The 15,094-nt window shown below is 48.9% G+C and overlaps 1 protein-coding gene across 10 annotated transcripts in view; it reads left to right on the forward strand.

Moving 5' to 3' along the window:
• NCOR2 (nuclear receptor corepressor 2) overlaps nt 1-15,094 on the forward strand; it is a 205,648-nt gene that overhangs the window by 96,684 nt on the left and 93,870 nt on the right. For all 10 annotated transcript variants that reach the window (XM_087705827.1, XM_087705828.1, XM_087705830.1 and 7 more), the window contains 2 exons: nt 1,794-1,856; nt 11,306-11,448. In XM_087705827.1, the coding sequence (XP_087561953.1) occupies nt 1,794-1,856; nt 11,306-11,448 (206 nt within the window). The remainder of the gene's footprint in view (nt 1-1,793; nt 1,857-11,305; nt 11,449-15,094) is intronic.

The raw sequence follows: 15,094 nt of genomic DNA on the forward strand, positions 1-15,094 counted from the left end.
TTTTCCTCTTTTTATTTTTGTTTTGTTTTATCCCTGCTTTTATTATTTTTATAAATAACTCTCAGGTGGAGAGCATACCTAATGCTCCTTCCTCGTTCAATTTTTTCCCAACCAAAACAACCCTGTGAGGTGGGTTGGGTTGAGAGAGATATAAAACCAGCTGGGTGGCCCAAAGTCACCCAGCTGGTTTATATGACTAAGGCAGGACTAGAACTCACGTCTCCTGGTGATTGGCCCAAAGTCACCCTGCTGGGTTTCATGCCTATGCAGGAACTAGAATTCCCTGTCTCCTGGTGATTGGACCAAAGTCACCCAGCCGGCTTTCATGCCTATGCAGGAACTAGAACTCCTCAGACAGGGCGCGCAACTTGGGAGTCCTCCTGGACCCACAGCTGACCTTAGAACATCACCTGTCGGCTGTGACCAGGGGGGCATTTGCCCAGGTTTGCCTGGTGCACCAGTTGCGCCCCTACCTGAACCGGGAGGCACTCGCGACAGTCACTCATGCCCTTGTGACCTCAAGACTGGACTACTGCAATGCGCTCTACATGGGGCAGCCTTTGAAGAGTATTCGGAGACTACAACTCGTCCAGAATGCAGCCGCGCGAGCGATTGTGGGTGCACCTCGGTACACCCACGTTACACCTATCCTCCGCGAGCTGCAGTGGTTACCGATCGGTCTCCGGATACGCTTCAAAGTGCTAGTCGTAACTTATAAAGCCCTTCATGGTATTGGACCTGGGTACTTGAGAGACCGCCTTCTGCCAATTACCTCCCACAGACCCGTTAGATCGCACAGGGTCGGCCTCCTCCGGGTTCCGTCTACCAGCCAATGCCATCTGGCTACTACCCGGGGGAGGGCCTTCTCTGTTGCAGCTCCGGCCCTCTGGAATGAACTCCCCGCGGAGATTCGGACCCTCTCCAGGCCTTCCGGAAAGCCGTCAAAACCTGGCTGTGCCGGCAGGCCTGGGGTTGATGAGTTCCCCTCCCCTCTCGACTTGTATGGCTGTATGACTCTTGTGTATTTTAATTATATGTATTGTGTTTTTCCCCTTTTGAGTTGTTCGCCGCCCTGAGTCCCTCCCGGAGAAGGGCGGCATACAAATAAATTAAATCTGAATCTGAATCTGAATCTGAATCTTGTCTCCTGGTCCAAAGTCACCCACCTGGTTTTCCTGGCTAAAGTGGGACTAGAACTCTCAGTATCCTGGTTTCTAGGCTAGCCCCTTAACCATTACAGAGTGGCTCTTTTTTGGAGTGTCTCCAAGATTTCATGCCTAAGATGGAATTAGAACTTGCCGTCTCCTGGTGATTTTGACCAAAGTCACCCAGCTGGTTTTCAATCCTAAGGCAGGAACTAGAACTCATCATCTCCCGGTGATTGGCCCAAAGTCAGCTAGGCAAAGAAAAAGTTATGTTCGATAGGAAGGTCATTGCAAATGGCATGTCACTAAGTGTTACATAAATACACACACATACACACACGGACACACGAGCCATGTTGGTGCAGTGGTTAGAGTGCAGTACTGCAGGCTACTTCTGCTAATTGCCGGCTGCCTGCAGTTTGGCAGTTCAAATCTCACCAGGCTCAGGGTTGACTCAGCCTTCCGTCCTTCCGGAGTGGGTAAAATGAGGAGCCAGATTGTTGAGGGCAAGAGGCTGACCCTGTAACCGCTTAGAGAGGGCTGGAAAGCACTGTGAAGTGGTATATAAGTCTAAAGGCTATTGCTATCCACCCCCCACCCCCCCAAGGTTTTTGTTTTTCTTCTAATCTCTTCTTTTCTTTCCACCAGCTTCTTTGGAGATGAACGAAAGTTCTCGCTGGACGGAGGAGGAGATGGAAACGGCCAAGAAAGGTAAGCTTTTGGCTTTCCTTTTCTTTGCAAGATGCCCGTGATGAGTGAGCGTGTTGGTTGCTTCAGGTGTCAGTTGTGTTTCTTGGTGGGTTGACACTATTACTGGCCATCCTGAGATTGAAGGTGTTTTGCATGGTGGATGGAAGCCTCCAGATTTTGCTTGCAAGCCTTCGATGGTATTTTGTTTCGGACAAATTCAGGAGTTGCTAAGGCAGTGTAAAGGTTGTGTATGACCCAGCTTAGGGAGATGTCTGACATTCTCTGTTAGGCAGTTGGGACAACAACAAGGAGGAAGTAGTGGCTGGCTGGGTGTTGGAACAGGGTCCTTGGTGCTCTCTGAGCTGAACTGTTTTCTCAGACATTTCATTACCAAACTAGGTAACGTCATCAGCGCGAGGAGGGAGTAGGTTTGGTCTCTTTGTACACTAGTGGCTTGCCTAGCCAAAAAGGAAACAAAAACCCCTCAATATCCAATATGAGCAGAGGTTCACACCAAGACTAACACTGCAGCAACCGTCAAGAAGTAAACAATACCCCAAATCAGTAACGACAAACCTTTTCCTCACCGAGTGCCGAAACTGGAATGTGTGCATGCGCCAGAGCCCGGAAACCCGACGACCAGCTGGCAAATGCACATGCGTGTGCCAGCCAGCTGGTCTTCCAGTTTCTGTTGCACGTATGTGTGTCGGCCAACTGGTCTTTGGATTTCCAGTGCTCCGTCATGTGCAAAGACCAGCTGAACAGCAAGGACATGCCGGAAACTGGAAGAGCAACTGGGGACAGCCCGTGTGCGCACAGAGAACCTATGCGTGACAAAAGTTGGCCATCAGGGCCGCAAATCAAGAAACTACCAACTCAAACAAACAAACAAACAGTCAACAACAGCTCTCTCAAGGAACCGACCTAGAATACTTGCCCCAACACAGGCAGGACAAACCATGATAATATAAACAGAGAGCAAACCCACAACCTTCTAGCACTGATGACATTCCCTAGTTGGGTCATGAAACATCTGGAAGAAAACCACCAAGGTCAGAGAACACCAACGACTCCACAATACTCCTTCCCACCTTCCTCCTCCTCTTCTTCTCTGCAATCCCCTCCCTTCTGACACTGATGACGTTTCCTAGTTGGGTTGTGAAATGTCTGCAAGAAAACCACCAAGCTCAGAGAGCATCAAGGACCCTGCAGTGCTCCTCCTCTTCCTCCCCCTCCTCCCCTTTCCACTTGGCAAACCCCACTCCTTTTAGCACTGATGATGTTCCCTAGTTGGGTCATGAAACATCTGCAAGAAAACCAGCAAGCTCAGAAAGCCCCAAGGACTCCACAATTCAGCCCGAGCTACAAATATTCGTCTCTGTTGCTATCTGAACAGGGTTTTTAGCTTAGCGCCCACGTAATGCTTTCGTGTGGCTCCTGGTGACTCTGCAGATGGCACCGAAATGGCTTGGCTGGTGACAGGTGACATTGGTTTGTTGCTCCATGCAAGAAATCACTAGGTATAGGATCTGGGCCGCCAGCAGGAGGTTCGAAGCGAAGGAGGAAAGATTTGGTACGGCTCCGGGAGACAAAAGCAGGATACGCCCTGCAATTAACGCCAAAGTGAAGAGAGACAAAACAGACTCTGTGCACAATGACATTTTTATGGTATAGTAAACCCACAATCCCCCAGGCTGCCTAAACATTCAGCAGAGTATACAATTGTAAGCTGAGGTCCTTAGTTTGGAAACCTTCTTTTTGGTCTTATTTTTTTTAATTTTATTTCCAAAGTAGCCTCTCAATTATAGGAAGCCAAATCAATTCCTGGCTTAGAAGGAGAGTGAAGTTCTGGGGAGTGTTGACATATTCTGGCACAGATTGAAAATGATCTTCTGTAATCTGGGCACCTTCCAACAGCAGGGAATTTCGTTTTTAAGCATGCACCAGGTTGCTTAAAAGTCTGGGAGTTTGGCACCTGTCAGCTCTGGATGAGGTCCAGATAGGAGGGTCTTCTGCAGCCAGTTTTGGTCACCAGGATCTACAAAAAGATGTGGAAACTCTAGAAAGAGTGCAGAGAAGAGCAACCAGGATGATGAGGGGACTGGAGGCTAAAACATACAATGAACGGTTGCAGGAACTGGGCATGGCTGGTCTATGAAGAGAAGGACCAGGGGAGGCAGGAGAGCATCTTCCAATATTTGAGGGGCTGCCCCAGAGAGGAGGGGGTCAAGCTGTTTTCCAAGGCACCTGAGGATAGAACAAGAAGCAATGTGTGGAAACTAATCAAAGAGAGAAGCAACTTAGAACTAAGGAGAAAATTCCTGACAGTGGGAACTTGATTGTTCTCACTGTCAGAAATTTCTCCTTATTTCTAGGTTGAATCTCTCCGTGATCAGTTTCCATCCATTATTCTTCCATCCATTATTCCACAACATCTGAAGGAACAGAAGTTGCCTCTGGAAGTTGTGGGAGCTTCATCACTGGAAGCTTTCAAGAAGAGACTGGACTGCCATCTGTCTGAAATGGTGTAGGGTCTCCTACTTGGACTAGATGACCTACAAGGTCCCTTCCAACTCTGTTAATGTGAAAATCTGTCCATGTAGTCCTCAACTTACAACCATTCATTTAGTGACTTGTTTGAAGTAACAACAAGTTGCTGAAAAAAGTGTCTTGTAACCGTTTTTCACACTTACCACCATTGCAGCCCCCCCCCCTGGTCACATGGATCAAAATTCAGACTCTTTACAAGTGGCTCTTATCGACAACAGGGTCACAGTGATGCTATAACCGTCATAAATATGAACTACATGCCCAGCAGGTTTAGTTTACTAATTTATTGTTCTCACTGTCAGAAAATTCCTCCTTATTTCCAGGTTGAATCTCTCCTTGGTCAGTTTCCATCCATTATTCCTTGTCTGGCCTTCGGGTTCCTTGGGAAATAGATTGACCCCCTCCTCTCAGTGGCAGCTCCTCAAATATTGGAAGGCTTCTATCCTGTCTCCCCTGGTCCTTCTCTTCTCCAGACTAGCCATTCCCAGTTCCTGTAACTGTTCATCCTATGTTTTAGCCTCCAGTCTCCTCATCATCCTGGTTGCTCTTCTCTGCCCTCTTTCTAGAGTTTCAACATTTTTTTTATAGTGTGGTGACCAAAACCGGATGCAGGATTCTAGGTGTGGTCTTGCTAAGTCTTTACAGAGTGGTATTAGTACCTCACTTGATTTCTATTGTATCCCTCTGTTAATGCAACTTAGGATTGCATTGGGTTTTTTGGCTGCCGCTGCATACGGCTGGCTCATATTTAGCTGGTTGTCCTCTAAGACTCCAAGATCCCCCTCACAGTGACTGCTATGAAGCCTGGTTTCACCCAGTCTATATGTGTCCTTTGGTGTTTTCTTATCTAAGTGTAGGACTTTACTTTTTTCTACATTGAATTTCCTGTGTTCAAGTCTGTCAAGATCCATCTGTACACACAGGTAGAAATGAGGGTCTTGTGTTGTTTTGTTTAATTGACTCTCACTCCTGGGTCAAGAGTTTTGTCTTCTTGAAGACCAAATCCAACCTGGGAACCATTCTCTATCACCCTCATCCAAAAACACCCACCTCAAGCATCCTTAGATTCCTTTAAGAAGAGAATCCTTTCAGATGTTGGAGAATCTCCATGCTAAATAAATATCATTATTGGCGTCATTTGATAAATAACATTTAGCAGAGTGGACTTTGCCTGTTCGATATTTTTGTAAGAAATATACATTTCTTTTGGTCTCCAAACTCATCCAGTTCATTCCTTGGTGGAATGTGGAAACCTGTTAATGGAAGATTTGGTTATCCCCAGACTTATTCAATCTTGGAAATTATGGAATTATGGCAGTCCATTGATTATAAATTATGGAACGTATCGGATCTCCGGGATGCGGTGGATGAATGGCTGAACTTGTTGATCAAAAAGATCGGCAGTTCAGTGGTTCAAATCCCTAGCGCTGCGTAACGGAGTGAGCTCCCGTGACTTGTCCCAGCTTCTGCCAACCTAGCAGTCCGAAAGCACGTAAAAATGCAAGTAGAAAAATAGGAACCACCTTTGGTGAGAAGGTCACAGCGTTCAGTGCGCCTTCACTATTGAGTCATGCCGGCCACATGACCACGGAGATGTCTTCAGACAGCGCTAGCTCTTTGGCTTTGAAACGGTGGTGAACAACGCCCCCTGGAGTCAGGAACTGCTAGCACATATGTGCAAGGGGAAACTTTATAGGATCACCTGCTTGAGCAGGGGGTTGGACTAGAAGTTCTCCAAGGTCCCTTCCAACTCTGAGTTCTATTCTCTCTTCTATTCTTCCAACTCTGTTCTACTCTTTTGATGACCTTCAGAGAGTTGAAGAACACTGGAAGACCCTGTTGTAACTTGTTCTACATTTCCATAAGTATTTAGCCTGGTCTAGCTGGTCATACTTCATTATGTAAGATCACACTTGGAATATTGCATCCAATTTTGGTCATCATGATATAAAAAAAAGTTGTTGAGTGCAGAGAAGAGTCAAAAGGGATTAGAGGCGAAGAACGGTTGCGGGAACTGGGTATGTCTAGTCTGATGAAAAGAAGGACTTGGGGGTGACATGATAGCAGTGTTCCCATATTTGAGGGGCTGCCACAGAGGGGAAATTAAACTATTCTCCAAAACACTTGAAGGCAGGACAAGAAGTAATGGATGGAAACTAATCAAGGAGAGAAGCAAACTAGAATTAAGAAGAAATTTCTTGACAGTGAGAACAATTAATCAGTGGAACGACTTGCCTCCAGAAGTTGTGAATGCTCCAACACTGGAAGTTTTTAAGATTAGACAACCATTTGTCTGAAGTGGTGTAAGCGTTCTTGCTCGTGCAGGGGGTTGGACTAGAAGACCTCCAAGGCCCCTTCCAACTCTGTTATGCTTGCATGAAGAGGCATTTTAGACCGAGGTACCGCACCTTTCAATCTTTTTATCCACCTCTTCCAAGCTTTTCCACCTCCAGGAGCTGACTCAAAACCCGTCTAATCGAGGCTACATGCAAATGAACCCAATTTGCATAATTTATACCAGCTGCAGAATTCACCCCCCCCCCCCTTTGCTTGCTTCTTTCTTTTCTTCTGGCCCCTCTGATGAGTTTTTGGCTCACCAGGCTTTTTTTGAACTTTGGTGGTGGCACAGCTTAATTCAGAACATCGGGGTCCTGCCCACCCTTTGAAGTTTGGCTTTGACCCCTGGGCTGTCCATTCTTGGTGCTGTGGGTGGGGTGGGGGAGAAGGGGGTATTTTCTTAGGGGGGAGAGAGCGGGGAGAAGAAGTCGTTTTGGTCTTGTTGTCCTGCTCGAAGCTGAGACTCTTTCACTTGCCCCTTGTAGGTGAACTAAGTCCGGGGGGCGGGGTCAGAGTGAAGATTTGGATGAGCAATTTTGCATTTTTTGGGAGGGGGGGAAGGAAAGATGCAACTCCTTGCATGGGGGGGGAGGAGAAGCATGCATCCGTCAGTTTCCTGCCTTGGGAAGTGGGGGCTTTGGATTTCCCCAAGAATGGGGGTCTTGGTGGGTTCATTCCTGGGGAGGGAGTCCCCCCCTTTCTGCCTACTCTAAAGTCCACTGCATTTTGAGGGGCAGGAAAGATGCAGGTTCTTGCATGGGGGGCTGCGGGGGTAGGGAAGCATGCTTCTCTCAGTTTTCTACCCTGGGAGGGGGACTGAGTCTCCCCAATAAATGGGGGTCTTGGTGAGTTCATTCCTGGGAAGGGGGGGAATCCCCCTTTCCGCCCAGTCCAAAGCTTTCTACATTTTGGGGGACAGCAGAGGTGCATTCTTGAATGTATGTGTATGGGGGGAAGCATGCATCCCTCACTTTCCACAATAAATGGGGTTTGTGGTGGGCTCATTCCTGGGAGGGGGGGGGCTCCCCCTTTTCCGGCTAATCCAAAGCTTTCTACATTTTTGGGGACAGGAGACGCGCACCTCCTTGCATGGAGGAAGGGAGAAAGCATGCATCCCTCCATTTCCTGCCTTTGAGTGGGGGACTTGGAGTTGCCCCACTCATTCCTGAGGAAAGGGGCTTTCCCTTTCTGCCCCCCACCCCGCCACCTCTTCCTTTCCAGGTTACTGATCTGGTGCACCTTGCAAGCCAAAACGTTTGGGACCAAATCCACCCTCGGGGGAAGTGTGTGAGAGTGTGTGTGTGGAAGGAGCGGGGGGGGGGGGGGGAAAGAAACAGAGGTCCAGCAGGAGGGGGTCCCCATTTGCGTGGGAGCTGCTGCCAAGAACAACCCCTTTGATTCAGATCAGAGAGAAGGAAGCGATTAAGAAAGGCTTTGTTTTCCTGGGTTTCTTTTTCCCCTGCTGTTGACATTCAGAGGAGAGAGAGAGAGAGAGAGAGAGAGAGAGAGAGAGCGCGCGCGAGAGAGAGAGAGAGAGAGAGAGAGAGAGAGAGAGAGAGAGAGAAGGGGGGAAGTCTTGCCAAGTTGGCCGCACCCTTGTCGTCTTGGGCCGATGCCACGCGGCTTGTGGACGCTGTCTAGAGGTCACATTCAGACGGAGCAAACTTCTGGGTCACATAGGGGCAGGGCTGGAGGGCGGAGAAGCAGAGGGGGCTAGCTCCCCACGGTGCTTCCTACCTCCTCCCTTACAGCCAGCCCTCCCTCCTCCTCCTCAGCTCTCCCCACCGAAGGCTTCACCCGTCTGCACGTTTCGGTCGCAATCTGGATCCTCTCCCAAAATCTGTCTCTTTGGGTTGCTTCCTCCTCTTCCTCCTCCTTCTCCTCCTCCTCTTCCTCCCCCTCTCTTCCTGCCCCTCCTGGCACCCAGAGCCGCTCGGGGAAAGGCAGGCGAAGGCTGGCAAGGGAGTTTGCGGAGGCTGGGAGGGAAGGGAAGCGAATCCTCCTCCTTCTTCTCCTCCTCCTCCACCACCACCACCTCCGTAAAAGACACACACGGCTGGGAAGCGGCGCCCAGGGACCGAGCAGGTGGGAGTCTGGGTTCGCTTGGAAAACGTAGAGGAGGAGGCGCAGAGCAAGTTGGAGGGTTGGCACTGCCAGGGAAAGAAGAGGAGGAGGAAGGAGCCTTCTGGGATCGGCTGACCTTTCTCCCAGTTTGAAGTTGGCACCGGCTGCAGAAAACCCTCCCCGGGAGCAGCGGCGGCTGGGCGCACATGCCTCTTCTCCGGGACTGCCCTGAGAGAGTCCGCGGCGAGCAAGAAACGTGAGAGTGAGATACGAGCCAGCCAAGAGGAGGAGGAGGAGAGGAGGAAGAGAGCATCTGAACCAGCCTGATCTCTTCTTTTATTCCTCCTTATTCCTTTCTTTTTTAAAAAACTGGGGGAGAAGGGGGGTTGCTTTGTTTGGTCTGACCTCCTCCTTCCCCTAACTCCCGAGAATTCGCCTGCCTCCTTCCCCGCGTATGGTTTCGGTCCAGCAGCCATCAGATGAATGTGGACCAGGATGTAAGTGGGGGTTTGTAAAGGGGGGGGGATAAGTGGAAAATCTGAGCCGTTTTGAGTGTACGAGTTGTGGAGAGGGAGGGAAGAGGAGGAGGGAGTGTCCCACTGGCGTGGCTCCTGGTGGAAAGGTCCCAATGGGTGATGTCCAACCGCCGTGCCTTCTGGGCCGGACCTCCCAAAGCCCGGATCTGGCTTGGGGATGGGAAACCACCTCCAGTTTCCCTTCCAAAAAGTTTGAAAATTTAGCAGGGACTTTTTAGAGCACCGGGGAAGGGAAGGGAAGGCGGGCAGGCAGGCGTGGAGTTTGTAGGGAGGGCAACTTACTGGGGGGCCTTTTCCCAGCTGTGGGATACACTGGGTGTTTCCTGGCAGGAGCCAAAGGTAGCTGCTGACATGTCTTTCCCCAGGCGTGTGTGTGTGTGTGTAATTATAGTTTTGGAAAGCAGGTGTTGGTGTGTGTGTGTTTTTTTTAATCGGAGGTGCTGGAAAGATAAGGGCAGCTGTGGGTGCACGAATATGCGGCTGCTGCAGGGAAAGATGGGCGGGTGGGCATGTGGGCGATGTATTACCCATGGGGTATGACCGCACTGGGGCAGGTAGGTGTGATGCCAGCCTGGGCCGCTGAAGGCTCTTTAAGGCTCCAGAGACCCCCCCCTAGCCCCCCGCATCTTTCTGACAGACAGGATGATGCATTTTTAATAGGGACGTGATTTTATTTATCTTTCAAGGTAGTTTATAAAAAAATATTGCAAAGTTTGTCGGAGTTTGCAAGAAGCATCTCACTCCACCCTTACCCTGGGGGTTTTAACAGCCCTGTAAGGCAGACATAGATGAGACTCAACTTTAGTTAAACACACCAGCAGTGGGGGGGGGGGAATGCAGATTAGGAGTGGACATAAGTTCAGATGTGACCACAGGACAGTTGGCGCTGAGCCAAAATCCATTCCGGGTTGACAGCTTCCTTTTGTTTTCTTTCTTTCTTTCTTTCTTTCTTTCTTTCTTTCTTTCTTTCTTTCTTTCTTTTTGAAAATGAAGGCTAAGAAAGACTTGTTTACAAGGGGTTGTTTGCAAACTCTCAGAATTGGGGTTGGTGCAAATCCAGCGGTCTGGAGCAAAGGAAGGGTGGGGGAACCAAGTTTCAAGTCCTCAACAGGTGCCAAGACAAACAACTGTCGCACCTTCCTGCTCCCCGAGTCGAATGACAGGCAGAGCAATTTCGCTTTTCATCCCATCCCATCCTCAAAAACGCAGGAAAAGTTCTCAGGCACTTTTCCGACTTCTATTTTTATCCTTGCTTTTATTTTATTATTTTTTTAATCTGGAGAAGATTAACTGTCATTTTACAGCCCTCTCTCCCTCTCTCTGAGAGAGAGACAGAGAGAGAGGGGGGATTGAGAGAGAGTGAGGGGGGGAGAGACAGTGCGGGGAGAGATACAGTGAAAGTGAGAGAGAGTGTGTGTGAGAGAGGGAGAGAGACAGTGGGGAGGGGGAGAGGGAGGGAGAGAGACAGTGGAGTGGAGAGACAGTGAGAGAGAGAGAGAAAGAGAGAGAGAGAGATAGTGGGGAGAGAGAGGGAAAGACAGTGTGTATGTGAGAGAGAGAGGGACAGAATCAGAGAGGGAGAGAGAGAGGAAGAGAGACTGGGGGAGGGAGGGAGAGAGAGACAGTGGGGAGAGAGAGGGAGAGACAGTGTGTATGTGAGAGAGAGAGAGTCAGAGGGAGAGAGACTGGGGGAAGGGAGGGAGGGAGGGAGAGAGAGAGAGGTTAGAGTGCTTTCATGGTTTGGCCTTGTTTGGGTTTTTTTTTTCCCAAGGGGGGAAAAAGATGGATGGGTCTCCCGCTGAGATTTGGTTCTATTTTTGCTACTTTCCTCTTTGGCTAGCATTTTGGGTTTTTTTTTTTATCATGTTGTCATTTAACCATCTTCCTATCTCTGCTTTTTAGCCTTTCTGCCTTTTTTTAAACCTTCTGCCTTTCTAAAGCTTTTTAAAAAAACTGTCTGCTTTTCTGCCTTGTCCACCCCAGGTCTCCTTGAACATGGACGCAACTGGTCCGCCATTGCCCGCATGGTGGGGTCGAAGAGCGTCTCGCAGTGTAAAAACTTCTACTTCAACTACAAGAAGAGGCAGAACCTGGATGAGATCCTCCAGCAGCACAAATTGAAAATGGTAAGCGTGGCGAATTGGCTTCCCGTCGGCCAAGCCTTCTGACTTGGAATTCGTTTTTTCGATGGATTCGGTGTTTGCCTTCCGGCCTCGCTGACCCAGCTTCGTGGCCAAATGTTTTGAATCCGGAGAAAAAATATTTGCCAAGTTGTGGTTTATGGGAGATGTATGCATTCATACAGGTAGTCCTTGTTTTATAATGATTCATTTAGTGGCTGTTCCAAATTACAACAGCCCTGAAAAAAAGTAACTTACAACCGGTCCTCACACTTATGACTAGTCCTCGCATTTACAACTGATCCTCACACTTATGACCAGTCCCTGTGCTTGCAGCCAGTCCTCACACTTACAACTGGTCCTCGTGCTTACGATCAGTCCTCACACTTATGACTGTCACAGCATCCCCAGGATCAAGTGATCAAAATTCAGGCGACTGACGGTTGCAATGTCCTGGGGTCATGTGATCACCATTTGCGATCTTCCCCCGGCTGGCTTCTAAATAAGCAAAGTCAGTGGGAGAAGCCAGATTCACTTAACGTCTGCGATTCATTTAACGACTGCAGTGATTTGCTTAACCAAGAAACAAAAAGATCATAAAATTGAGCCTGCCTCACTTAGCAACTCGTCTTGCTTCGCCAGGGAAATTCTACTCCTACTTATGGGTCGTAAATCAAGAACTACCTGTATACAGAGCCACAGTGGCGCAGTGTTTAGAGGGCGGTACTGCAGGCTACTTCTGCTGATTGCCGGTTCCTACCTGCAATTTGGCAGATCGAATCTCACCAGGCTCAAGGTTGACTCAGCCTTCCGTCCTTCCGAGGTGGGTAAAATGAGGAGCCAGATTGTTGGAGGCAAAAGGCTGACTCTGTAAACCGCTTAGAGAGGGCTGTAAATGCACTATGAAGTGGTATATAAGTCTAGGTGCTATCGCTATAACTATTACTCTTCCTTTTCCCTTTCCCCTTCCTTCCTTCCTTCCTTCCTTCCTTCCTTCCATCCATCCATCCATCCATCCATCCATCCATATTTCGCAATGGTTAGAATGCATATTGCATTCTGCCAACTGCCAGCAGTTCAATCCTGACTGGCTCAAGGTTGACTCAGCCTCCCATCCTTCCAAGGTGGGTAAAATGAAGACCCAGATTGTTGGGGGCAAGAGGCTGACTCTGTAAATGGCTTAGAAAGGCGTGTAAAGCACTGTGAAGCGGTATATAAGTCTAGGTGCTATTGCTATTGCTTATTGCTATTACTCTTCCTTTTCCCTTTCTCCTTCCTTCCTTCCTTCCTTCCTTCCTTCCTTCCTTCCTTCCTTCCTTCCTTCCTTCCTTCCTTCCTTCCTTCCTTCCTTCCTTCCTTCCTTTCATAACTCTGCCCACTGCCAGGAGTTCAATACTGATGGGCTCAAGGTTGACTCAGCCTTCCCTCCTTCCGAGGTGGATAAAATGAGGACCCAGATTGTTAGGGGCAAGAGGCTGATTCTGTAAACCCCTTAGAGAGGGCTGGAAATCACTGTGAAGCAGTACATAAGTGCTATTGCTATTTCCTTCCTTCCTTCCTTCCTTCCTTCCTTCCTTCCTTCCTTCCTTCCTGCCTGCCTGCCTGCCTGCCTGCCTGCCTGCCTGCCTGCCTGCCTGCCAGCAGTTCAATTCTGACTCAAGCTTTCCCTCCTCCTGAGGTGGGTAAAATGAGGACCCAAATTGTTGGGGGCAAGAGGCTGACTTCACCACTGTGAAGTGATTATATAAGTCTAAGGGTATACGCAGAAGGTGAGATGCTGAGATATTTCTACCTACTGGTAAACACTTACCTATGGAGTTGTGTGTAGTAAAAGCAGCAGTGATTGCGGGTTGCCGTTCAGAAAGCTTTCATCCTCAACCTCAGTTTGCTCAGAGGGAAAAGTGAGCTTGTGATGAGAGATACGTGGTTATTTTTAAGCGCTCTTGGCCATAGTGATACGGTTATTTCAAGGCGTCCAGCTCTTTGGATCCCACGTTGGTTCCATCCACTTTGTCACTTTTCTGCGGCCAACCCCCCCTCCCCCTTTTCATAATTATTCCCCCAAAGATTAATCTCTCGCCTTCCCGTGAAGGACTGCAGCCCAGCGCGTTCAATAAAAGCATCAAGGAAGGCATGTAAATCCAGTCTAAAACAGCCCAAAGAAAACCACCGGTTTGAAAAAAAAAACAACCAACATGAATTAAAATCACGTTCGGGTCTCGTCTGAAGGCCTTGGAGGTTTTAGGATGAAAGTTCTCTCTAAGACTGTGATGGCGAATCTATGGCACAAGTGTCACAGGTGGCATGCACAGCTCTCTCTGCAGGAACGCCAGCCATCACCCCAGCCTAGCTCCACCACGCATACACGCATGTCTCCCACCGGCCAGCTGTTCTTCAGGTCTCCGCCATGCATGCAGGGGGATCATGCAGGAGGATGTATGCGCACATGCGCAGGACACATGCATTGAGTGGCACTCACATTGCATTGCAGCGCCCCCGCACTTCATTTGGTCTTCCAGGTTGTTGCAGGAAATCCTCCAAGCCCAAAATGGGATGCGGGGTGCATGCAAGCCCCTCCTCCCTGTGCCCCATTTTGGGCCTGGGAAGCCTCCTGGACCACCAAACTGGAAGCCCAAAATGGGTGAGGGGGATGGGAAGAATGCGCGGGGGAGTGCAGGTGGGTCATTCATGCATACGAAGGGGGCAGGACGCACCTGCGCAGGGTGTGGGCCCAGGGGCCGGATGCGTGGGGTGTGTACGCACATTGCATTAAGGGGGCGAGTGCTTTTGGCATGCAATGACCGAAAGGTTAGCCATCTCTGCTCTAAGATAAATGGAAGACTTGCAAAGGCTTAAAAGCAAAAACACCTGAAAAGGTGGAAATAGCCTTGGGAAAAATAATCCTTGCCTTACAGCCAAAATTGGGAGCAGAATTTCCATCTCTAAGCAAGGCAGTTTTTAAGTGAGTCGCGCCTGATTTTGCAACCTTCTTTTTTTGAAGTTATTAAATAAATCATGCGGTTGGTAAACAAATCCGGCTTCCTCCATTCATTTTGCTCGTCGGAAGCCAGCTGGGGAAAGTGCATATGGGCATCACGTGTCCCAGGGAGGTTGAAACGGTCATACAACACATGCCGCTTGCCAGCGGTCTGGATTTCGGTGACTTGAAAGTGGAGATGTGCGGTGGTCATAAGTGAGAGGACGGGTCATCGGCCACCTTTTTCAGTGCCGTTGTAACTTCAAACCATCACTAAACGAATGGCTGCAAATCCCTGTGTTTTGGAAGAGGCCAAGGGGTCAAGCTGGATTAGATGGGAGGAAGGCAGCTTTGTATGGTTAACCGTCACTAAGCCAACCACCATTAAGCCATATATGATGGCTTGGTTCAAGTGAGTTTCATAGATAAGATTTTTTTTAAAAAAAACCATACTTCTCTCGCTTTTCCCCTTTTTTGTGCTTTTCTCCTCTTTTACTTTTCATTTTTGTTTTTTCATTTTTCAACCTGTGTTTGGTATTGCCTTTGCAGAAAATTAAAACCCCCAAACACAAAAACAACAACCAACAGCACCATATTAGTGGTGTAGAATTGAGTAGTATGGCTTAGGTACGGTGATTGTGCCTGTTATAGTTTACACACCTATCCGTTGCCTAA

Source organism: Thamnophis sirtalis, unplaced genomic scaffold (assembly GCF_051295495.1).
Source record: "Thamnophis sirtalis isolate CommonGarterSnake01/CBP01778 unplaced genomic scaffold, rThaSir2_p1.2 scaffold_2, whole genome shotgun sequence".
Classification (NCBI taxonomy): domain Eukaryota; kingdom Metazoa; phylum Chordata; class Lepidosauria; order Squamata; family Natricidae; genus Thamnophis; species Thamnophis sirtalis.